The 27,408-nt window shown below is 36.1% G+C and overlaps 1 protein-coding gene across 1 annotated transcript; it reads left to right on the forward strand.

Annotated features, from left to right (window-relative positions):
* Positions 1 to 5,229: 5,229 nt before the first annotated feature.
* LOC108701868 (carboxypeptidase O) lies at positions 5,230 to 25,777 on the forward strand. Its single transcript, XM_018236880.2, has 11 exons — positions 5,230 to 5,346; positions 8,594 to 8,669; positions 13,033 to 13,157; positions 13,724 to 13,838; positions 14,775 to 14,876; positions 17,068 to 17,172; positions 18,971 to 19,081; positions 20,057 to 20,147; positions 21,872 to 22,074; positions 23,742 to 23,826; positions 25,300 to 25,777. Exons 1-11 carry the CDS (start codon positions 5,267 to 5,269, stop codon positions 25,569 to 25,571), a joined length of 1,365 nt encoding a protein of 454 aa, XP_018092369.1. The 5' UTR covers positions 5,230 to 5,266; the 3' UTR covers positions 25,572 to 25,777.
* Positions 25,778 to 27,408: the final 1,631 nt, after the last annotated feature.

Genomic DNA, 27,408 nt, shown 5'->3' on the forward strand with positions numbered 1-27,408 from the left:
TGCTGATATCAGTGAAAACTGTCACCCCCTTAAAGGGGTGGTTCACCTTTCAGTTAACTTTTAGTATGTTATAGAATGGCTAATTCTAAGCAACTTTTCAGTTGGCCTTCATTTTTCTTTTTTTTTTATAGTTTTTTAATTATTTGCCTTTTTCCAGCTTTCAAATGGGGTCACTGACCCCATCTAAAAACAAATGCCCTGTAAGGCTACAAATATATTTTTATTGCTACTGTTATTATTAGTTTTTCTATTCGGTTCCTCAAATGATCTGTATGGCTACAAATTTATTGTTATTACTAATTTTTATAACTCATATTTCTATTCAGGCCCTATCCTATCCATATTCCAGTCTCTCATTTAAATCAATGCATGGTCGCTAGGGTAATTTGAATCCTACAAACCAGGTTGCTGAACTTGCAAACTGGAGAGCTGCTGAATAAAAAGCTAAATAAGTCAAAAACAACAAATAATAAAAAATCAAAACCAATTGCAAATTGTCTCAGAATATCACTCTCTACATCATACTAAAAGTTAATTCAAAGGTAAACAACCCCTTTAGGCTATGGGCACACAGACTTCATCAGCTTCTCTCATCCTGCAAAAATACACAGGCAGACAACAGCCTGTGTGTCCATAGCCTGCATGAACCAATAGGCCTGAAGGACTGCAGAAGCTGAACAATACACGTGCACAGTGCCGGAGAATGGAGAAAGTCTTACTGTATTCATTTGCAGACAAGATGAATGCTGAGAAGCATGCTAATAAATGTTCACATGCAATGTAACTTGATCCAGCAGCTTCTTTCCTGCACACTGGGGAAAATATTTAATGAATACAATTTTAAAGGGGTTATTTATGTAACCCTTTCGACAACCCTTTGTCGGTGTTACACTCCACGTGTGGTGCTTACCTGATGGCACGGGACAAACCTGAGCCACTCCGCAGTGGTATTGGGAGAGACTGGATACCTGGTACTTACTAGTGCAGTGCCTCCACCTAGTGGGGTCCAGGAATGCACCTACGGGGGGCCCCACTAGGAATACAGTAATAATACACACACAGTATTGGTTAAACTGAATAAATGTTTATCTAAAATAAATGGGCAACTAGTACATTCAGCACTCCTAACAGTAATAGTGAGGCAATAAGGCCTCACTAACTAACTTGCTTGCGCTAACTATCTGGCTAACTTAAGAAGGCAACGTCCTTCCTTAATGTCCTTTCACAAAACAGTCTCTGTATCTTCAAGAGCTTCTTTAGGGTACTGTCCCTTTAAACAGGATACTCACTCCATATCCTCTTCGGATGCTTTACAGAGTTCTCTTCAGGCGAGTCCAGCACATTCAGACATACAGTGCGAATACCAGCCCCTTTAGATAGGAATCTCCTGCTGGTTTCTCATCCAGTCTGTATTTCTTTCACACACTCTGTTCCTCCAGGCACAGTATGTGGCTTCCCTGTGCCAGCCTGGTCCAAATGAATAATTTTGGTGGAGCCTCTCAGCTCTCTGGACCCACCAGCAGCTCTCTGGTCTCTTTCTCTGTCCAACACATGGTTCTCTCTGCCAGGCTTTTCTCTTCTGCCAGCACCTGTGACTTTCTCTTCCTTCCTGCCAGCCACTTACTAGCTGCTGTGTCACTTCCTGCTGCACTGAGATCACGGAACAGCTGGTTGCTAGGTAACAGCATACAGCACACAGACACAGGCACTGTGCAATGGTTTTGCACTAATTCGCTACATTTACTAGACTCAATTTATTTTCTGGTCAAGGTTTTTTGGACAAAAACTCGAATTTTTAGAGGGAAAAAAATTTGAATTGTTCAAGATTTATTATACCCCAAAGCTGCTAAAAGCCCGAATCTGAAAATACTCCATCTCAAACCCTTCGAGGTCCTGTAGAAGTCAATGGCAGATGTCCCTTTTCCAAATTTAAAATATTGGGTTCTGCACTGGGTTTTATAGGATAATCCGAAATTTTTTGGGTTTTGGTTCAAGATTTATTATACCCCAAAGCTGCTAAAAGCCCGAATCTGAAAATACTCTATCTCAAACCTGTCGAGGTCCTGTAGAAGTCAATGGAAGATGTCCCTTTTCCAATTTTAAGATATTGTGCTCTGCACTGGGTTTTGTACGATAATCCAAAAATTTTCAGTTTTCAGGCGATAATTCGTAAAAAATCCAGCAATTCAGTAGTCAAACCCGAAAAAATTCATATGATTCGAGTTTTTATTGAGACTTTTCCCGAACCGAATTTTTCAAGTTATTTTAATAACAAATTGTGGATGGGAGTTTTGGAGTCAAGTTTATTTTATTGAAATAAGAAAAATTTGAGTTTTAGTAAATAACCCCATTTTATCATCTACAACAGTAGTCCCAACCAGTGGCTTGTGAGCAACATGTTGCTCACTTACCACTGACATGTTGCTCCCAGTGGCCTCAAAGCAGCTGCTTATTTTTGAATTCTAGGCTTGGAGGCAAGTTTTGGTTGCATAAAAAAACAGGTGTACTGCCATACAGAGTCTCCTGTAGGCTGTCAGTCCACACAGGGCCTAAAAAATAGCCAATTATTTGTCACTCCCAGGAACTTTTCACATGCTTGTGTTGCTTCCCAACTCTTTTTACATTTGATTGTGGCTCAAGGTTAAAAAAAAAGGTTGGGGGCCCCTGATCTACACTACTGACACTAACCATTTGTTATTTTGAAACCTTAAATATGTAGAACATTATAGGAAGAAGTATATATCTATCACCCCCTAAATGTGCAGCCAGCAATTGGAAGGGTTATATAATCCATGGCTCTGAGGGCGACAACATTAATTTGCATCAGTCTGTAATTGTCTGATTTTTTATTTTTCCTACTTAATCCTACAATTTGAGTTTGAATGGTTAGTTTAAGATTGTAGGATTGAATGTTCATTGTACAAAAAATTAAATCCAAACGTCTATGGCCATCGTAAGTTCAATGGAACCACTGAAACTGGATATTGATGACCATATTACCCTTTGAGTTTAAAATTTTAGTTGAGCAACTTCGATGGGTGGTAAAATGTTTTCAAGACCTCGCCAAATGATGGGCTCTTACAATATATCGATGGCTTTCGTTTTTTTCAAATGTTATTAGTCAAACAGATTCTCTCTCCATGTTTCTCTGTGGTTTCATGTTATCACGACACTTGTCTGGAGTTGAATAAGTGGTGTATTTATGTTAAAAAAATAACAAAGCATTAAATAAAATGCAATTAAATAAAATGGAGAAAGAAGGAGAGGACAAGGTGCAAGGGAAGGGAGAGGAACTTCAGATTATGGGGTAAATTTACTAAGCGGCGAAAATTCACCAGCGACGGCTTTGCACCCATCGCTACACTTTGCCAGGTGAAAAATCGCTCTGACAACGATAATTTACTATGTGTAAAATGCAAAGTTGTGTCCAGGGCACCAAACGCTGGCGAATTTTTGCTAGCGTTACTTCGGAAATCACAGCGAAGATGCGTTCAATTATGCCTAGCGCTCAGGCTAATTTGCATATGGTGGGAAATTTAAAGTTGAATGGACGTATATGTTGCAGCAAATACATTACATTACACGAGTCCAGGGAACCTTAATACAGAAAATAGAATTGTTATAATGCCCTACACATGAGCCCACTGTATAGTTAATGTTCCATATGTTAGAAAATGTATGGGGGAACCAAAATGTATGGGGGAAACCGGTTACCCAAAAAAAAAGTCTTTTGTAGGCTATCACTCTGAAAAAAGGAAAAGACGCCAGCGTTTTTTGGGACTTAGAAACTTTTTCTACTTAAAATATGATGTAAGTAACAGAAGATTGAGGAAGATATATGCACTCCAGTGCACTTCGCCTGGTCTGAGCTGGTGAAGGCAAGTCTGGCATAAGAGGTAACGTTCAGTAAAATCCGAATCTTAGTGAATTTGCGGCGTAAATTCCATTTGCTAGAACGAAAATTCGCCTGGCGATAGAGTGCGAATGAGCGCTAGTGTCTTTCTCTTTCGCTAGTGAAGTTATGCATGTGCCCATTAGTAAATAGGCGAAGTGCTAAAAGCGTTAACGCTGGCAAATTGTCACCAGCGTTAGTCACTTCGCCCTTTAATAAATCCGCCCCTATATTTCTGACACTATTCATTATTGATCATTCATTCCACAGAGTCACTGTGATGAGTCACTTTCTGGGAGGCAGGTTTGGGTTGTGTTCCCCACCCCATATAAACATATTTAAGGTGGAATGTTACACTGTGTGTAGGCTTGATAAAGGGCTGGCTAAGCCTTGAAACCTTCCCTGTTTTGTGGCATAAATAAACCACTTTGTTCCCATTTTCGGAGTGCTGCTGGAACATTTCTTTTCAGGGAAGGGAGAGGAAAGTACCTAACAATGTATTTACAATGGTTTTTACATACATAAGGAAAATCATTCAACCAAGCATAAACCACACTACCCTGCTCACATCCACAGTTAAAGAGGAGTCCCAGCAAAGCAGGCCAATATTAATTGTTTTTAGGACGACTCATTGTTTCAGTCTGACAAGGGAGTTCAATCAAGACGAATTATGCTGCAGATCAAACCCCACAGACTAGAGTTCGCAGGTATCCCCTTGTCGATGCAGCAGGGCTGGGAATTATGAATTTCTATGCACCTGTATTAGTTTACAAAGTTACTTACATCTTTCTGAATTGCACTGCTGCATGAATTGTTTTATTGTGTAATTTTATGGCAGCACATCTATTCCCTCGGATTACACTTTGAGATAGCAAAGCAAGATATTTGTTAACCTACTGTATGAATGCGTGCTCACTGTGGGATACCAAACTGAAGTAATACAGAACATTTCTTTCCCTGGCTCTGGAAGGTGGCATCAGAGTTCTCCCTTGACACTAGATTGTATTTCAGTTCTTCCCTGGTGGCTTAAACACAACCATTCTCTGCGTGTCTATCAAGAGCCATTTGTGGTAAGAGATAAAATTATTATTGAATTGTCTTTTCCAGATTCTAGATATATAGACTGTAATATTTCCAATCGTTTAGTCACATTGCATTATCTATGTAAAGCAGGACATTTTATAGGGCAGTGAGTATATACTGTATTTTAGTAATTCATACTTCAGTATACTCTATACTCTTAGTATAAAGATGAAAGAGATAGTATTATCAGTGTGCCAAAGTTCACATAGGTCACATAATATATAAAACAGTGATTTTTCTCACAAAGATTCAGTGTAACCAGCCCATACTTGCTACGGTTGGTAAGAAACCATGAAGCTTTTCAACTTGGGGTTCTGTCTGCTGGGAATCCTAGTGTATGAAGGAATCTGCATGAAGGTGAAATATGATGGGTGAGTATTGGAATGTTTCTGCTTTAATTTCTCATAGAAAAAAAACTCTATCGGGGGAATGTAATATCACGCGCAATTGCATAAACTGTTCGCAAAGCGAATTGCGGGTAGTTTGCGTGCGAGAGTGTGTATGTAATAATTCGGGTGAGTATTGGAATGTTTCTGCTTTAATTTCTCATAGAAAAAAAACTCTATCGGGGGAATGTAATATCACGCGCAATTGCATAAACTGTTCGCAAAGCGAATTGCGGGTAGTTTGCGTGCGAGAGTGTGTATGTAATAATTCGCTTTGCGACTGTTCTGCTACATTTGCGACTGTTTCCGCCGTTTCCCTCCACTTTGCGAACTTTTGTTATTGCGCTCTATTGCGCTGTTGTGCTATCAATGTAATAAAACTTTTTATCGCAAATTGCTTATATTGCGCTTGGTTTTTTAACGAGTCATGACTGTAGTCGCTGTTCAGTGCAAATGTTATTCGCAATCTAATCGCAATGTAATTGTGTTCATGTGACTTTGCTATCAGTGTTGTGAAGGAGAAGGTGTATGTACAACATTTGCAGAAAGATATTCGTGGAGCAATTCCACCGTTCGCATTGCGTACGTTTTTTCTCTATTCTTCATGTAATTTAAAAATGTGGTCAAGTTATATGTGGTAAAGATATATGTCAGCATTTTTTTTTTATATGTGGTAAAGGTATACGGTTATTAGTTTTTTTCCAGTGAAAACATCTTTCATTGCGACTCATCTTATTTTTGCGTTTGCTACTGTTTTGTGCTTATGTATTCCGCTTAGCGCAAATATACTCGCAAAAGTGCGAAGGCGTGCTGCGATAACGCCAAATATTACATTTGGGGGTATTTGCTTCAATGATTTTCTACTTTATTCCTTGTACATACTTTTTTTTTTAATACTAAGCTTTATCTGTATGATCTGATTATATACCAGGTACACAATAACAAAATATATATTATTACAGCCCTTATATTGCCATACACTAAGCACTTGTAAATAGCCTTTGTACAGAGCAAGGTGTTAGAATAAAGCACAAAGCTGAGAGTGCAGCACTAATGGGCAGATTTATCAAAGATCAAATTTCCAATTTACGTGAATTTTTTTTTACTCTAATAAATTCAAATATACTCCTCAAATGGGAGGTTATTTAAGAAAAAAACTGAACGTCTAATATTCGATCGAATAGTCCCAACCTGAAATCGAATTTGAATAGTTTCCCTCTGAAAAAACTCGAATGTCAGGAAGGCAATTAACATATTCAAATGGTTCAACAGACCTCTGAATTAGGGGATTAAAATTTGAATTTGTGAATATTGACAGCAAAAAAAAAATTAACATTTTAATTCAAATTTACTTTTCAGCCCTTAATAAATCTGTCCTTAAATTGTGAAAATTCTGATTTAGGATAAGCAAATTGGCAATCCTGCAGGCCCTTTTATTTGCAACCCATGCATAAAGTAGGTGACGTAAATGGAGCATGAACATGGATGCTCAAAAGCAATTCTCTGTCAAGCTCAACTCTTTTTTTACCTTGCCCCATTGGTAACACAGTTTCATAAAGAAAATATTAAAAAGGCTAACTTGCAAATTGTTAACAGCCATACATTACATGTGATCTTAAACTTTTAAAACCTGCTGAAAGATACCATTTTAAATTTAGTTGCACTTATTTTCAATGGAAATGGTAGAGAGTAAAACGCTTGTTTAGAAAAGTCTTTCCAATGTATTGATATAATGGGAACCAATAGCTGTTTGCTTCCCCCTAGTCAGGGTAGGTCATAAAATGATTTGGTGCTTTTTAACTTTATCTTTTATCTGTGTATATCAAGAATCAAAAGTTTCTGTTAAACATATTTACAAAAAAATGGATTATTGTAATAAATACATTATGGTTCATTTACTACATGGGGGGGCAAAAGGTGCAAAGTGCAAAAACAGTACTGCAGCATTTTACAACTTTAGGAAAAGGGATTATTGCAGTGAAGGGTGTTTATTATTATTATCAAATTATTGACTTAGTAGATAGTAGATTATAAGAGTCATAGTGCATGGTGCTATTAATTTTTATGTTTAAAGGATCCATTCCACAAGAATTACCCCCTTTAAGAAGTATATAATTGAATGTGTTATTTTCATCACATTAGAGTTTCAAGGGCTAATTTATTAAGGATAGAATAGGGGAATCCAGAATGAGTCCTAGAAGTTTTATCTATTTTAAGATTTACCAAAACTTTTCCTGACTATAAGGAGCATTTTTCTGAAAGATAGGACAGTTTTCATGAATCGTCACATTTATCACAACTGATATAAGTGCTATTTCAGCAGAATCTGTTTTAAGCAAACACCTTTCTACTTTATGGAATGATAGTTACAGTGGTTAGTCAGAAAGGACATTTAAATACTGCACAGTAGCAGAAAATTGATTCCTCTAATCAGCATACAAATTGATACTGTTTCTAAAGTTTAATTTTTTTTCAAGATAAAAAATCGCAGTATATAAATTCGACTCGTCTACCAACAATTAGCAAATCTGTACCTAAGCAGCTACCTGTAGCAACTAGTTAGTAACTATCTTTGTATAGAATAATGAAAGCAAATGAAATTTTGGTCTTGTAAATCAATGGGGCTTATTACAGAACCTGAGCATCTTTTTCTTGTTACTTAAATAATCGTGGCTGTTGTCACTATTACATTTATTAAACATTCCATAAGCAATTGGGGGTAGTTAACAAGAATAATTTTTTATTATTATAGGCAGTATATACTAGACAGTTCTGCATGCTATCCGGTGCCACCTCATCCTTTTAAAACCCTAATGGGTTTATGTAATAAAGGGCACTAAGTTTGCCCAGGAGCAGTAACTTATAGCAACCAGTCATCAGGTACCAGTCACCTGTCTAAAGCCAAACATCTAATTGGTTGCTATGGGTAACTGTTCCTGGGGAAGAATAGTGTATTTTATTACATATGGGGTAAATATTTAAATCCATTATGCTGCAGAGATGATTACTTTTTATATTACACAAATGCATTCAGCTTCTAGTTTCTAGTGTGCAGTCCTACAATACACATTTTAAATGAACAATGATTAGTTCAAAAAGAAAGGATGAGGTGTTGACACAGGGCTTAATTTTGGTTTACAATCACCTTAAATATTGAACTAAACTATCCAATGGATGCTTTTCAAGAGCAATCATATAATATGCCTAATGGAAAATCGTTTTTTTTTTTTAGTGATCAGGTCTTAAAAATCGTCCCTCAGACAGTAAAACATGCCCAGTATCTGCAAGACTTAACTGAGGAATGGATGGTAAGTGGGAAAGAATATTTACAGTTAAAGGGTAACATTTATGACTAAGTAAGTGTACATGTTCTCCAGCTGGTAGTTTATGCTTATTCTAAAGGCTCCATGTGACTCCATGCTCTTAAGGGTTGACCTCAATGTCCATAAATGTTTTCTTGCTACAATAAAACATAGTAACTAAACAAAGTGCATAATCGGCCCCAAACCAATATTTTCGTTTGGGTCCCTGAGAAAAGGGTTAAAAAACACAGAATTATATTAAAAATAATTTATCGATCCATCTATGAAAACTTCCCTTTTCACTTACAGCAAAATAAACAAATCAAAAAAATAATAAAACTAATTGAGGTCATTATCACAAACAGTGCATATAGATTAGCAACAACAACTGTAATAACATGTAATAAAAAGACATACCGATTAAATAACTAATAAACCACAATCTGAGATAGGATAAAAAAAATAAGTCTGTTTCAAAGGTCAAATATGCAGTTCATTGTACATCTTTGCTATACATCTGTTGCATTATTCTGAGCACTTTCAATACATTGTGAATGTGGAACAAGTCCCATAGTGCAACCTGCAACATTTTGACCCCCAAATGTACATAAGTTATACAAAAACTATTGGCACAACAACACACAGAACTTATACAACACAGCAAAACAACATAAAGTAATAAAACAAATGCAGGCTGATTATCAAAAATACTGCATATAGATTAGCAGCAATATCTGTAATAAAATGTAATAAAAAGACATGCAGATTAATGATTAATAAACCACAATCTGAGATAAGATAAAAAACATACATTTGTTTCAAGGGTCAAACATACAGCCCATTGTATATCTATACTACACATCTGTTGCATTATAATGTGCATTGTTTATACATTGTGAATGTGGAAAAAGTATGTGTGTATAAACAAATGCATTTTGCACTTGGCACTTTGTACTCTGCCTAAATGAACTGCCACAGATCTCTGTGCTCTGTTTTAAAGCACAGAGGCCTGAATCTGGCCCCATGAATACAGCACTGCCTACAGCCAAAATTTGCTGCCTGTGTGAGTAACAAGGGGCACATTCTTGCTTTGGGTCTAAGTAAATAGTCCCTATAATATGTCTTCCTATGAAACATCATGCAGAAGAAATTAAATTCATTTGTTTAACTTGAATAAAATAGTATTTATTGTCCGTTTAATGCACTTTCTTTGTAATTTGTAGTTTAGTGTAGTTTTACATATGTATGTCTTCCTTACAAAATATACTGTACATTTTTGCTATGAAAATCATAGGGAGTCATCTGATGTTCATTTAATAAAATACAGTAGGTCTTCCTTATCCAGATTCAAAGATATTCTGATTGCTCCTGCAATTTTAACATTTTTTATCTACAATTAAAGAACACCTATCATCAAAAGCCTGTTTCCTCAACTAGAAGTGCAACTTAAGCCATAGCAAAACAGATGTAACCAATTTACAGCCATTTTTAAAAGAGACAACCCACCACCTGGCCAGAAGGGGACACAGATGATACTGACAAACAACAAGATGCAAGATTTTAAATTAAGATTAAATGCCAACCTAGGGGCACAGATCTCAGAAACAACAATAGCCTCTGACCTCATAAGCTTGATTAATTTAGAGAAAATTATATTGGCTTGGTGCAACCATGATAAAACTTGTTGAGTTGAGTTCTATTAGGTGTACTGTTTTTTTTAAGGGGAAAAATGATGTCCACAAAACCTGGACATAAAGTACCTTTGGAGAGTGGGCCTCATATTAAAAAGGGACCAAAGGTATGCATCTGGAAACTGAGCCTGACAGAATCAACCTACCTAGTTAACGATATTGATGTCATTTTATGTTTCTACTTAAAAGAGATCCGTTTCTTTCTAGATGATATTAGAAATCCATATAAAACACGTGTAACCTCCTCCCACCTATAGTCCTCAAGTCCTGGAGGAGATATTTGCCATTTCCATTTTCCATTTCCATTGCCATTTCCAAAAGGCTCTGTCAAAAAGTGTTTATTAATGACTAGTATAGTCTAGAACTTGTCTATAAGAAGTCTAATGGAGGCTGACATATAATACACAAAAGCTATGAATATACTGAAACTATATTCTTATAAAACAAAAGAGTTATGAATATCCTTTAAATTATATCCTTATAAATGGTGCTTAGTGATGTAATTAGTGATGAGAAAATGTAGTTACACGACTCACTGAAACTTCTCAATTATAATAAAGTACCTCAGTTATAAAATATGAATATATTAGAAATTACCTCAGAGTTCCATGTCTAATAATATCTTTACAATAGGGGTGGTACATAATATATTTTACAATAGTGTGTACATTATTCACTATATAAAATATGCTTAGTGATGTCACATGGCTTGCAGAAATCTAGCAAAAATTCGCCAGAAACCTCATCTGCAGGAACATCTCCAATTTACTAACAGGCGAAGAGAACAAATAGCTAGCAAAAGAGACCGTCACTAGCGTATGTTTGCACCCTATCGCCAGGCGGCTTTTCGCTCTGGCGAACGGTAGTTACTCCGCAAATTCACTTAAGTGCGAATTTTACGTAAATATATCTCTTTCGCAAGAGTTTCCTTTGCCACCTTAGACCAGGCGAGCTGATAAGACTGAGCTACGTCTTCCTCAATCTTATGTCAGTGATAACATATCTTGTTTGCCGGAAAGTCATAAAAAACGCTGTCGACTTTTACTTTTTTAAAGCAGGACTGCCTTCAAAACTATTAAAGATTTTTGTGTTAACATTTTTTTTTCAGGGTGGGCTCATATCTAGGGCATTAGATAATCTTTTATGTCTTTATTATTGGACATTTGTAATAAAAAGTGGCAACTGTAAGCATTAGTACCAACTTCATTAATAAAGGTGTCCATGCGACTTTTATGTACCCGCCTATTCAAATTGACCTAAGCTTAAGAGTACTATGCTGAATGCTAGTGAAACTTTTCTATGAAATGCTCGCACTGCCAAAGTAATGCTAACGAAAATTCGCCAGCGTTCGGCTGCTGAGACGGAACATAACATTTTAGTGAATTAGCATTTTGGTAGCGCACTTGCGACTGGCGAAGTGTGGCGAAATGGTCGATGGCGAAAATTCACCCATTCGTGAGTTAGCCCCATAGCCTTTGACCTGGTGCCTTTATATGGTCATGGAACTCCTCAGTGACATACAATATCCTTATAGATAAGGATTTTTTATGACACACCAACATGTAAATGATACTTATAATGACAGAAAGGTCCACCTATATCTTTAAGCGATAGCAGTACTGACAAGAACTGTTAGAGACATGCTGTGTGAACAGCAATAGGAGCACTGATGGGCACTCTCATGACTCCTATGAGTGGTGCTCTCACAACACTCAGATCTCATTATCTGTCAGAGCTGCTTTCAACACAGCTATCCCAGTGCATTAATATTAGTGGAGCTGGCCTCAAGACTGCACTCACAATGCATCCCTAGCTGCACATCAACATTAATACTAGTGATGGGTGAACGGCCGCCCACTCACTTTGAAGCACGTCATATGTTGCCAGCATCGTAAATGTCATCGGCATCAATTTTGATGCCTGTGAATTGACCCGGCATCAAAATTTGTGTTTCGCAAATTTTTCGCCCCTTTCGCAAATTTTACTGGAAATTTGCGAATTTCTTTGCAAAGTGAATCGGGACAAATTCACCCATCACTAGAACTTAACACCACTGTTATTTATTTTAAGCAGTACAAACAGTACAGAATCATACATATCATACTGTAAAACTGTTTATATCATAAGCCACTATTAGGTCTCAGTGATGGGAAGCTACTAGGACCTATTTCCATTGTGAAGAGCCTAAACTCTAGTATTTGCAATGTAGTTCTGCCTAAATAATTACATCTGTGTATAACTCTAGATTACAAAAGTATATTAATCTAAATATACTGTAAATCAGGTATGAATTACAAATATGAATGTATTTAAGTGCAGCACAACCTCTAATAATAATCTATTCTGGGCTAGTGTCACTTGTGTCATCATTCACTGGTTATCCCCACAGTGTGTCATTTTTAATTGTTCACAGTTCAACATAGCAGTGACAGTTTGGGTGTCACACACAGTCTCTGGGAAGTCACACTACACACTTTAGCCTGTGCTCAGGTTTAGGTATTGCCTATATAGCTCCTTCGGTAACAATTGCAGTCTCTCTTGGAGCAGGAGATCAAAACTCAGCAGGCAAAATGTATTTCATACAATCTAGTTTTGTGCATTTAACTAAAGAAATTTTAACAATGTCAACCACTTTTTCCACAAAATATTAATACCATTCATTATTTTTCATTTATCAGCTTGATTTGTGGAGACCAGGTATGGTTGAACAAATCCAAGCTGGACACGAGTTACATGTCCGGGTACCATTTTCCCATCTGCAAGAAATAAAAGAGAAGCTTTTCCAAAACATGCTCCCATTTGAGTAAGTCAATAACTCAATATACAAACCATTGCTTTTTCAATTACTTTAAAATCTGTAAGTTCAATGACAGTTTATACAATTAACTACCCTTGTTCATAAACAATTTCATGCAATTTGAGTTAATTTGGGTTGAAAAAAGACAAAAATCTATCAAGTTAAACCCTTCCAATTGACCCTGAGTGCATATACTGTATGTATAGACATACCCATACAGACCTATTAATACACTCACATATATAAAAATATATATGCACAGACCTATACTAAACTAACAGCAGATCTTAATAGCCTTGGATATTATGCTTGTTGAATAAGTCATCCAAGCCACTCTTAATGGCATTAATAGAATCTGCCATCACAACATTACCCCCCCCCACAGAGCATTCCACAACCTCACTGTCCTTGCATGAGTATATTGTCTCTGTTTTAAATTAATAGTTTAGTTGTTAAAGTCTAAAGCATGTAACAACGCAAAAATCGTGTTTCTTTATATAGGTGCAGGAAAAGATTTAGGCATAAAACTATAAGTTTAGTTTACTTTTATTCATGTTTTCTTTTGTTTTAAGGATCCTAATCAGTGATGTTCAGGAACTGATCAACAGGAATGCAGAAATTGAGCCAAAAAAACAAAAAATATCATTGGACAATTATGATTATACTAAATATCATCCCATGGACGAGGTAAGAGGGAAAAAGATTTCATAGAAGAATAAAAATCCAAGTTATCAATCACACACAAAGCAATTTACCCACATATTATAACATATACTAATTCCCAAATGAGCTTAAGCACCAATCTAACAAAAAAAAAATGGGTGCTTCATGACTTATGTCATTGTGTACTTGAATGTAAGCCACAGTGACTTCATTTTTGATTTAATGAAATCAAATTAAAACACTTGCTAGCTCTATTTTTAAAGTCAATGTTTAATTCTGATATTATTAAAGTTTAATTAAATTATCTAATTAAACGTAAATAAAGCCCACAATTGGCATGTTCTTTCTCTGGCACAGTCATCTCCCCAAGTCATGGACTTTACACAAAAACAGTGCACTGCATAAAAGCCTAAGATACTGATTGTGTGGGTGCAGGACTGTGCACCAGTTATATATAATACAACACAACACAAGGACCACCTTACAACAGCTCATGCCCTGGTGTTCCTATAAACAGATTTATACAGTAGAAAAAAAAGCTTATCTAAATGTCTAAATTTAAAAAAGCTTTGGTCAGCCATCTATTTACCTGCAAAATCAAATTCCTCACCATCTGACCAGTAAGACTGCACCTTTCTATAGTATAGGGAACTACTTAGTAATGTATTATGGCAAAGGACACAAGTGAATTACCTGGGTACTGGTTAAAAACTCTAAACTGTTTTAGTTACATGAAGTACCAAAGTTTAGCTGTAAGTGCACAATTCCACTTAAAGAAACATATCTGCATTCGGTTGTATTTCTCAGAAATGCTCTGCCAGCCGGTGGATATATAATGGAAATAATGCTACTTCATAACTAGGTGACAATATTTTGACTGAATTTGTTGAACATGGTCAACTTTTTCTTGTAGATACATAAGTAGTATGATATAAAATAGCTTGAGTCTTCTATTTACAGATCTATGACTGGATGGAGCAGATTCAAGTGAAACACAGTGACCTGGTGACAAAACATTTTTTGGGATCTACATATGAAATGCGGCCAATCTATTATTTTAAAGTGAGTGTGTTATTATAGTAATAAAACTGTATTACAAATTGCACTACAAACTGTTCCCCATATATATATATATATATATATATATATATATATATATATATATATATATATATATATATATATATATATATATATATATATATATATATATATATATATATAATGATGCACCATGCATAAATAAAGATACACTGATACACGCTTACTTGGCTGCCATGAGTGCTTTCATGGACTACTAATAATAATTTTGCTTAGCACCAGGCCAAACTCTATGGATTGGTGAGTGCCGATTTATTCACACACACATATATATTATAGTGTGTGATAGCGTATATTTAGCCGGAAGCTGTGGCATAGCTTCAGTGGTCGTAGCACTCCATACCCCCCCCTTTAAACTAGTGGTGATCCTATGCTTTTAAAATTGGGCGTTTGTTTTGGGAATATCTCTCCTTTAAAAGCCTGATTGCTGGCTGGGGAGGATTTAGCCCTCAGTGAAAAAACAGCGTTCAACGGACATTGATTACTGGTAATGCTAGAATGCACATGCACAAATAAAACAAGTTAGGGACCGCCATTCGGGGTTTACCTTGACGTGGTATGGTGGCTTATCAATTTTATGATCATAACTTTGTAACAAAATAACCCCTGTTTTGGGTACATATGCAATAGCATTTATTATACTTATATATATATATATATTTTAAAGCCTTTAGAGTGCTCCCACAACCCCTCTGTTTTGATAGTACATATATATATATATATATATATATATATATATATATATATATATATATATAGCTGGCTCCACATGGAAAGTGTCATAACCATAAAATACTAAATCCTAGAATACTCTAGGGTTCTCCCTGGACTGCTGTAGAGGGTGCCCTCTAGTGTCAGCAGTGCTGCATGGCAATAAACATAAACAAAGCATAATAAACATGTCCTTAGAAGGGCTGTTACTAAACATTACATACATGTATATGGAAAGATATATATATGAGCACCTACATATATAGCCCTGGATATTGTGCTTTTATAAAAAGTCATCCAAGCCACTCGTAGAGGTATTAATGGGGTCTGCTATTGTTTGTTATTTTCATTGTTATGCAATGTGTCTGTAATATCCTCTAGCGTTTATAAAAAGGCAAAGCTTTACTAGAAATTCTGTTTCCATACCTACATTGTATATATTGTTGTCCATAGTGCATTTATCAACACTGAACCTCAGTTTGCTGACCAGTACTCCAGTAGTCCAGATTAGTCAAATCTCTCTGCAAAGTGGCAGCATCCTGCTTGGAATTTATAGTTTTGCACAATTTAGTATCATCAAAATAAAAGACAGTACTTACAGTACTTACGTCAACCACAAGGTCTTTTTTTGTAACAATGTTTTTATTGTGTACAATTACTTGTTGTGTATTTTCAGAAAACACGTGTGATTTTCAAATAATAATAAAATTTCGCAAAACAATAGGTTCAATAATGCACAGTAACATACATAACTTATAGCTCTATCCAATTCTGTAAAAGAGGCCTTACAGAGAAATAGACTTTCAATGCAGATATGTTGCCAATAATCTGTTTACATGATCACTCCTGGGGGGGCCACAAGGTCTTTTATGAAAAGGACAGATCCCTGCGGTACTTCACTAACAATACTGGGCCAATTAGAAAATGTTCCATTTACCACCATTCTTTGTAGTCAAATCCTTCAGCCAGTTCTCTTTCCCAATGCAAATATTATGTTCCAGGCCAATGTTTCTTAATTAAGTCAGTAACCACTTATATGGTACTTTACCAAATGTTTAGCAAAATAAAACAGATGCAAAACTTGCAAAAACAAAAGAGCAGATTTATGTTAGAAGTTCTTACCACAATGATTAATCCATAATGGAAAAAATTATAGACTGGTTAAATTTTAACAAATATCAACTACCTGAAAGTGAAATTGTTCTTTCCATAAACAAGATGCAATTAATATTAATTCACATTACTGGCCGTGGAGAGGAAACTATGAACATCTTGTCATACGGGGTAACACCAATTAACTGCGAGCGACAAAACAGTACAGACAGGAAAAAACAATGCAAGAAAAAAAATACTAATGATCATTTTTAGCCTTTATGTCTATATCATCAAGACTTTACAACAATAAGTTAATAATGCACTTGTCGGTTGCATATCTTTCCAGATTGGATGGCCATCAGACAAACCAAAGAAAGTAATCTTCATGGACTGTGGAATCCATGCAAGGGAGTGGATTGCAGTCGCTTACTGTCAGTGGTTTGTGAAAGAGGTAACAGATTTCTAAAGACAATTAAATATGAGTGTATTTATATGCGTGTAGACTAAAACACTACAGTTTGGAAACTTTATTTACTGTATATACACAAAATAGTCTTTAGTAATGTGTAAGAACTGTTTTTATATATTTAGTTGCATATAAATGGTTCTAAGAAAGAGAATGTGTATCTTGCGTGATGTGAGCAGGGTAAATTCTGCTTTGAATGCAGTGAGTTTACTGACTGTTATTTCTGGGGGGGGTAATCTGTCGGTATCAGTTTCTCTAACTCAAGGAAGCACAGATTCAATTTTGGATTTAGATGAATACCGACAAATTAACTAAAAGTTTTGCTTTATAGAGAACCAAGTCTGATCACAATTTGCATACTCAAGTTCAATGAGTAAGTGCCCCAGCAGGCGCGAAAAAAAAAACGCGTTAGGTCTTACTCTTATGTCCTAATAAATTTTTTAACTGATTGATTCATTATTGTTGGAGATACTCACACCTTTCTTTTGAAATGTTGACTTCTACTCAAGTTCAATCCCTCATCCCTAATTTAATAGACATTAGGATTAATTTGCAAACCAATTGCAAATGCAAAAAGTGCAAAAACAGGCTGCAATTGGCCATTTTTTCACATTGCACTCTACATCTGGGTGTGCACAAATAACCACAGTCCTCTTCGCTCCATTCGGACATTGAGGCACACATGGAGTGTCAGGAGGCACAGCCTGCATAAGAATTATTTGAAATAAGAGCACACCCATTCATTTTAATTTACACAACACTAGGGGGCAGATTTATCAAAGGGTCGAATTTCCAGGGTTAAAAAACCCTCGAAGTAAAATCCTTCGAATTTGAATATCGAATTTGAAGGATTTTTGCATCGAACGATTCAAACGATTTGGAAAAGTGCTGGGGAAGGTCCCCACAGGCTAACATTGGACTTCGGTAGATTTAATTTGGCGAAGTCAAAGTTTTTTTTAAAGAGACAGTACTTCGATTATCGAAATGGCGAACGATTTTTACTTCAAATTGTTCGATTCGATCGAATATGATCGAATTTGACCAATTCGATGGTCGAAGTACCCAAAAAATTACTTTGAGATTCGAATATTTTTTGATTCAAACTATTCACTCGAGCTTAGTAAATCTGCCCCTTGCTGTATACTTCTGAGCTTGCTGCTCTATGCACTATAGCTAGTGATGGGCGAAAATTCGCCAAAATGCAGTAAAGTCTAAGGGTGTCAGTTTTTTTTGTAACGCAACCATTTTTTCACCCATTGAAGTCTATGGGCGTCATTTTTTAGGAGAATTTCGCTCAACACTAAATAGCTTTTTTTAGAAATAGTTTTTTACATACGTATTAAGCACATTGTATTGATATTTTTGCAGATGCTGAAAGCTCCATTTACATGGACAGTTGAACCCTCAATTTACATTGAAAAAAACTGTGTAAATGCAGGAAAAATGTAAAAATGGTTTAATGCAACATTAGCTTCATACGATATAAGCAGAGTAGCCAGCTATTCATTGAAATTCAATACTTTACTATGTTAAAAACAAGGGTTTTTTTTTTTGACTCTCCGGGACAGCAGTTGTAAGACCACTCTGACTCTGTTATTTGTAGGGGGCCATAGAAGGTGCAAACTAACTCCCAGGGCATGTTATGTCACTAACAATAACATTCTCAGAGAACAATTAAGCATTCTTATGAACATTGTGGTTTGACTGAATTAACCAACACTCCCTGATACAACACAGCCCTGTGGAAGATTTTTTCTGCCTGAAACTATTTTTTTTTTTCCAGATCCTTTCAAGCCACAGTAATGATGCATTGCTAACCAATGTTCTAAGACAAGTAGACTTCTACGTAGTACCAGTGTTTAATATTGATGGATATATATACTCCTGGACAACAGTAAGTCACATACTGTGTAATTCAATACTTCAAAATGGTTGAATAATTAAGACTTTTGTTGTGGCTGGTGTCAGCATTATTACCATTTTGGATTCTCACTTGAAACAAAGTATAGTGATAGGTAAGGCAGCTCTTATTTATAATTTAGTAGGTAGCCTTGGTTATGACATTGCAGTTGTCAACAGCAAGCTTAGGTCTAATGGAACTAATGCATTTTTCTACCAGGAGAAAACTATGGGTGGAGAAAACACAAACACTTTGTCCATTGTCTTTTATGAACACAGTACAATGTACAAAATTAAACACTTGGAACATCAGCATGTTTTTTACCCACAATGCAGTGTCTTCCCCCTAGAATTCCAGCATAATTGCAGGCTGTCATTAAGTTATGTCTACCGTACCTTGCTGTTGAATTACTGTCTAGTACTGGCTAGTGGTAACTTAATGGTTTCCTTTTTTCAGTGCAAGTACTTATATATAGGCAAAGTGACACAATTCACCGTGTTTATAAATGAACACGTTTGTTATTAATCAATACTATATTAATTAATTGTAATTAATACAATTAATGTTACAAAGATATCATTTATATTGGGCCATGTGTATTGAAGCAATTAATACTACCTAACAAAGTTGTCTGTAGTGTCTTAGCATGTATATTAACTCACTGTACACAATAGTGTAAACGTGTACGCAGTAGCTAACTATGTTTTCATTACATGCAATGTTAAAAACTGGATAGCATAATTTATAACAAAATGTCAGGCAATTACAAAGATTACATAGGTATCTTTTCTTTTATTGAACTGAATACAAGACAAACATGTAGTATCTCATTAAACATATAGTAGTATGGTTTTTTTATAGTTCTTTTATTTATTAACATTTTATTTCATGAATTTACACCAAAAAGACAATTGAAAATGGAACTGGCTAGCTAAAAAGCAGCACCGCAATATATCCTTTGACTTACAGGAACGTCTGTGGAGAAAAAATCGCACACCATATAATAATGCAACCTGCTACGGAGTGGACCTGAACCGTAACTTTAATTCAGCATGGTGCAGTAAGTGTCATAGCTTAATTGCTCTTTATGTAATAATTTATTTTACACAGCGTATGGGTTACTGAAATGTTAATTGTGGCGTATTAACAAACGGTTCTTTAATCACTTTGGCATCAAATTTTATTATAAATGAAGGAACTAAGTGTTCCATTGAACAAAATCAAAACCCATAGTTATTTATCAAAGGTCAAGTTGTTTTTTCTACGAAAATAGTATTTTTCAGTCAAAACTCGAAATTTCCTTCAGAAAAAACTCGAAATGGAAATAGCTTGAATCTGAAAATACACCATCTAAAATCTGTCTATGTCATGTAGAAGTCAATGGCAGAGGTTCCTGAACCATTTGGAGATGTTTGTAGCCTTCATGATGTTTGAGGTTTTTTTTCGGTGTGTTTCGCTCAAAAACTCAATCAATTCGAGGATTCGAGTTTTTCACCCCAACTACGCTGATTCGAGTTTTCTCAAATTAGAAACCATTCGAGCTGTGCTCACAAAGCTTTAAAATTCGACCTTTGATAAATAACCCCTTAAAGTCATGTGACAATAAAGCTCTCAACAACAGAGCATAATACTTGTAGTTCACTATTAATGTAACTTCTTTCTATTTCTCATCTTAAATATAATTTTATAAGAAACAAAACATATCCAGTATAATGCATGTATAGGCATGGAATTCTTTATCCAGAAACCCATTATCTCCCATAGACATTATAATCAAGTAATTCAAATACTGTTTTATTACTACAGAGAAAAAGGAAATAATTTTAAAAATGTGGATTATTTGATTATGATGGAGTCTATGGGAGACAGCCTTTCTAAACTACAGAGACCCCATATAGGAGCTTAAAGCCAAGGAGGATGGAGGTCCCTTTACCGTAGAGCTTACAATCTAAATGAGAGGGCAATTTACAGATACAAATAGGGGGTATACTGATTATCCATTCAACTAATCCATTTCCTATACCTTCACAAAAGCAAGGAGCATTTTCTAAAACATCACAATATAAAGGTAATGATAATTAAAGGGGACCTGTCACCCTAAGAAATAATTCCATATTCTTTTGTCGATTGTCTAATCTATTGTGTTTGTAAAGTAAAATAAACTTTTCTTACATTATATACATTTTTTAAACCTTTTTTGCCACATGCCTTGGAATGCACAACCACAGCATGCAGGCAGCAGCCATTTTGTGGACACCGTTACTAAGATAAGCTTTGTGACGCCTTTAAAATTTTGTTTATGTGCCAGAATGGGAGACTTGATGCTCTTGACTACTAGCTACACAATTATAGACTGTAAGCAGGGAGGGGGAATGTGAGGAGAGCAGTGACATGTAGGAAATGCAAAATGGAAAGTGAAAGTAATTGCCTGCCCCGCCTCTATCCCTATGTCATAGAGGAGGGACAGGCAATATATGATTGACAGCTGAAATCTTTAAATTCATTTATAACAGGTATAGATGTTTTAATGAAAAAAAGAATTTCATGTTTAATTTGAAAAGGACTTTTATTCTACAGCTTTTTAGGTCTGGATGACAGGTCCACTTTAAGCACACATAACACATTTTTCATCATATTGGAGAACATATCTTAAATGTTTGAATATAGACTTCTGAACACTGTATTGTGGTATTTTTTGGCAAATGATTATGGCATGCTTTATATGTGCCCTAATAAAACAAGTTAACAAAATTCATTTCTCTTATTTCTATTTGTATTGATCAGCTGTCGGTGCTTCCAGAGACTGCAACTCCTATACTTTCTGTGGCTCAGCCCCTGCTTCAGAACCCGAGACACAGGCAGTTGTCAATCTCATTGAAAGAATAAAATCACAAATACTTTTCTATCTTACCATTCACTCCTATTCACAACTGATTCTTCTTCCTTATGGCTACACAACCAATCCTTCAGCAAACCATGCAGAGATGGCAAGTATTGAATATTAACAGGCATAAACCCTAATGTTTATAGTAGATAGAGAGCGAGTGATCAGCAACTTCACAGTAACAAACATTTTGTTGGACTGGCCTGCTGGGTTACCAGTTCAATACAAAATTCCTCAGCAAAGTCACTGCCAGGTTACCAGACTTCAGGGCTGGAACTAAGGGTAGGCATAAGAGGCAGCTGCTTACCCCTAGACTGGACTCACCTTTAATTCAGCTTGCGCATTTGAGCTGTGTTTCCGCGCATGCGGGCTCGAGTGGCGTTACCGCACATGCAAACACGTAACAGCTTTACCGTGCATGTGCGTGACGGGGAAAGGATGAGAGCGAACTGGCCGGTTTGCTGCCTAGGTTGCCCGGCCTGCCTCTGCCAGACTTATCCTGGTGGGCCCTGACATTAGTGGGCCCTTTGCCCATTCTGGTTTACAAAGCATTAACTTTTTTCTACATTTTACAGGATCTGCTTGTGTCTCATTTATTCCTAGCAGTGAGAAAGATAGGAAACAGTTAGTTAAGAAAGTTACTTATTAAAGGTCAAGTTGTGTTTTCCTGAAAAAAAATTTTGAGGGGAAAAATTTTTTCAAAAGTAATTTCAATAAAAACTAGAATTTCTCAAGATTAAAAAAAAACTTGTAGAAGTCATGTAGAAGTCAATGGCAGAGGTCCCTTGAACCATTTAAAGATGTTTTTTGCCTTCATGATTTTCTGTTTTATTTATGGTGGTTTACGCTCAAAAACTTGATCAATTCGAGGTATTCAAGGCTTTTTAGCCTATAACTCATTCAATTCAAGGTATTCAAGTTTTTTTCCCTGATTGCATTCAATCAAGTTCTTTACATTTGGGTTTTTCATAAATAAGAAAACATTGCAGTTGTTAGTTTATTGGAGGTAGAAAAAAAACTCACAAACTTGACCTTTGATAAATAACCCCCTATGAGTCTTAATTTATTGCCACAGATAAGCAGAAGTTTCCAGGGAGGCTGTTAATTATAAAGAGTTGGCAGTGGGAGTTTCTCAAAAATATTTTTTACAGTGTAAATGGGAGGGCAAAAGTTAAAAGGTTCCTCAAACATTTATTTTTTAATGATAATTTAAAAAATTAACTTCACAAAAATTGTGGGCCCTTGTTATCAGGTTCTATGGTGGGCCCTTGGTATCCCAGTCTGACACTGAAAACATTATTGTCAGAAATCCTGAGAACATAGTATACCAGGCAATTACTTCAAAGGAACAATAACATCAAAGCTGCTGTGTTGAAATAGGGCAAAATGGCACAGATAAAATAGCAGATAAAAGGTAAACTCTGAATAATACAATGGGTTTAGTTCTTACACATAAACCTAAAACCATTGTATTCTACAGAGCTAATCTGCATTCTGATAACCTGTGCCTTTTCTTCTTTTATCAGACTGAATGGCTGCCCCCATGGCTACCCAGCAGCATATTTACATAAACTATAGTAGTGTTTCTAAAGCAGTATAGTATGTTAGTATTTTAATTACTTTAAAACAATTTACATTTTTGGTGTTACTGTTCCTTTAATACTAAAGATTGTGGAGGCATGTTAAAAAGAATTAAAAGTATGCAACAGTTTAAAGATCTGTTGTCTGTGAAAATAATCTTTTGAAATATTACATTTGCTTTTCTCCCAGACGAAAGTTGCAGAAACAGCCGTTGCTAAAATGAAGGAGAAACATAACATCGAGTACAGAGTGGGCTCATCATCTGTCATATTGTGTAAGCAGAAAAAACTACTGTGTATATAAATATATTATAATACTGGCAGACATAGTAGCAAGGATATATGTGCAGGGATCTGGTGAAGTGGCATCTCTAAATTATTATAATCTTCTATATACCCCAGAGGTAATATTCTCTAGAGTTAAGAAGTACTGACGTGGCATAGTCCACATCCAAGTCAATGGTCAGAAAAAGAAACACGTATCTGATTTCATGATATCCATATAATAAGTTAGGACAAGTGGGTAGTATTAGAATCCATGGAAAGGCAAAGATCAAAACCTTCCATAGGCTCTACAGCAACACAAATACCAACTTGGATACAGACAACAGAAATATTATACAGTAGAACCCCCATATTATCTTTTTCAGGGGGCCAGAAAATGTAAAATAAGGGAAATATGTCAAAGCAAAACAAGTATTCAAAGGATATAAGCATGCAGCATTAATGTCACTGTATGGGACAGCATTTGCAAGACCACTCTGACAGTCAGAAACCCAATGAACAATATAAGTGATTTTTGGGTAGTCACAGAAGGTGTAATTTACTCTTTATAGAAGGTTCCAAGACATGATACACATGTGGCTAGTATTTGAAACAGCTTAGTTCCACTAAGTTTTCGCATATGACAGTGACCCAGTGACTCAACAAATACAAAAAGGAGGATATACAAGAGCATGCAAGAATATTCAGTGTCCCAGACGTACTAAACCTAGTCTGAGAGCTAATAAAGCATTAGATTTGGAAATCCAGTTTGAACAGAATTTGGAACACAATTAAAGAGCTCCAGAATGGAGGGGGAAGATATTGATGTTTTTTAAAACCACTTTCTTCTATAGCACAGATGTAACTTCTACATGGAAGAAGAACCACATAATTCTTTTAAGCAAAGACATTAGCAAAGTCGCAGTAGCATTTGGGTAGGAGATAACTCATAGTAGATAAATAGTCAAAGATAACAAAACAGACAAAAACACAACACAGGCTCTCCCACCAGGGCTGGCTGGTAACCAGGGTAAGTGTGAGAGCAGTGTATGCATCTGAAGGGGGGTTAGTAGGTGAGCTGTAGGGCTTAGGTGTTTCTCTTGTCACAATAGAATGATAAATAGGAGGTGATGGGACAGAGGTAGAATCAACCCAAAAGAGGCATCTATAAAGCAGTGGTTCTGAACCTGCTGCAGGTGACTGAACTGCATTGGTAAGGAGCTATTTGTTTTAATAGCATCTGTCATGTGCATGTACAGAATCAGCAAGCTAGGTCTCACTCACTATGTATGTACCCCACATGGCCGCCTGCATCAGGACCTCACAAGGGGCATTTAAAAAAAAAACCCCAAAAAACAACAACTATTTCCCCCCCCCACCACCGCAGTATAGGTTCTATATTAGCCTGAACCTCTGGTGAGCAAAAACTATTTTTTGCCATTTATCCAAAAGACATGTTAACATCTCTATTTTTCATTTGTTAGATGATAATTCAGGATCTTCATGTGACTGGGCTGGTGATATTGGAATAAAATTCTCCTACACCTTTGAACTGAGAGACAATGGTACATATGGTTTCGAGCTTCCACCTCATCTAATAAAGCCTACTTGTGAAGAGACAATGACTGCAGTTATATCTATGTTGGAGTATGCCAATGAAGAATACCTTGAGGCTAGTGCAAAAACTGTGACCTTTATGTGGCTTAATGTGCTTCTTTCTTGTGCTGTTTGTGTGTATTATGCACTACTGCATTAACTATCCAAATTATGAAAATGTTGTTTTAATAATTTTGTCTTTCATTTAAAAGGCATATGCCCTTGTAATCTCTAATAAAACACACATTTAGAAGGACTCTTTAGGACCAGTAAGAGTTTCAATTATATTAATATTCTTTACCACACATATTTTCACGCAATATTAAATAAACAGCACATCCCTGACAACATTTCAGAGGATCAATACAAGGCAAGATTTTATCTTTTATATTTGAGTTCTCTGTAGCACTAAATAGATTAGCTTTATTAATCAGAAAGGTAGTTTCTTTGTACATCAAGGTTCACAGTGCGCATTACTCACACCACATGTGTCTATCTCAGATGTACCAGAATCATTAAAATGTGCTCCAAGTTATTTCACCTATCCCTGAGCCCTATCAACTGGAGTCCCTACAGTCTGGTGGATTTTGCCTGGGGAATTATCTTGCAATCTCCTACAATGTCTTCAGTGGAGCACACACTGCTTTGCTAGTTCACCCTGTCTGTCTAACACTCCACATGTGCTATCCTGTCATTATATTTATCTCATTCGCTGAGAAACTTGTCCCCAACTTCACTGACCAAGACCAGAGTTACAGAGGCTTCTTACCTCATACTCTCCTGCAGCATCCACCCCTTCCATGGAAGGAAGTATAAAGAGACAAAACTCTGTTACCTCACCCCAAGAATAGTCTAGATTTAAACCTTGGTCTGGTGACAGTACATCTCTTTACATACACTGCTGACTCTAACTTCTTGTTTAGACTAGCTGCTTCTAATTGCTTAATTAAAGGCCTTTATAAGTCTGCTTCATGTCACTACCAGTTGCTTGGTAATTAAAGGAAAACCAAGACAAAATCCCCCATCCACAGCCATCTAATGAACCCCCTGCCTTCTTCCTCTCCTCATAGTCTATTTCAGGGAACTGCATCTCTGATAGTAAAGCTGCCCTATACAAGCAGAATTGCACAGCAGAGTTATCAGGAACCATCTTCTGAATCTTCGTGTTCTTTACGGACCAGTTTGGCAACACGGAGCTTGCTGAGACATGGGCAGTTGAAGATACTCTGGGGTTACAAAAAAAAAATATCGGCTCAGTCCCCAAATAAAATTAAAGTTAACTGCTCACCCAGCGCAGAATAGGACCCAGGTGTAGTTTCAACCAGTACACAGCATTGAGGTTTTAGTCACAGCAATCTTTGTATATATGAGAACTCACCGAATATGTTGGATGGCCCGGGTGCAGCGCCCCGAACCCGTAGCTGGGGGAGTAATTCAATGTAGATAGCGAAGAAGCACGCACTCCATGGGCCAATCGATATAATAAAAAGTCTTTATTGGAACAGCTAAAACAAAAAACCTTAATACCTTCCAATGTTTTAATATTATCCATTCAATATATGGGGTTAGACTGCCAAAAGTTGACACAATATATATATATATATATATATATATATATATATATATATATATATATATATACATATATATATATATATATATAAAAACATTGGAAGGTATTACAAATAGACTATGAGCTGGGGAAAACATTCTGTTAGTTTCTTACACACGAGGTAAACCGATATGGCAGATGGTATCCAAAAAGATATTACAAAAGAGTATGTTAGCACACATAAAGGAAAAGAGTTTGTTTGCACGTTTGAAAATGGGTACATTTAGTTGTGGTGAGTATGTGAATTGTACAGCAAAGAAACTATAACGCATCCAACAAAGGGCACTCCTATTAAAGTTAATGGACATTTTACATGTAATAGTTTGGGGGATCTATTTAATAAAATTGTGTATTTAATAAGCGGATTAGCTAATGTAGGGCAGAC

This window comes from Xenopus laevis, chromosome 9_10L (assembly GCF_017654675.1).
Source record: "Xenopus laevis strain J_2021 chromosome 9_10L, Xenopus_laevis_v10.1, whole genome shotgun sequence".
Lineage (NCBI taxonomy): Eukaryota > Metazoa > Chordata > Amphibia > Anura > Pipidae > Xenopus > Xenopus laevis.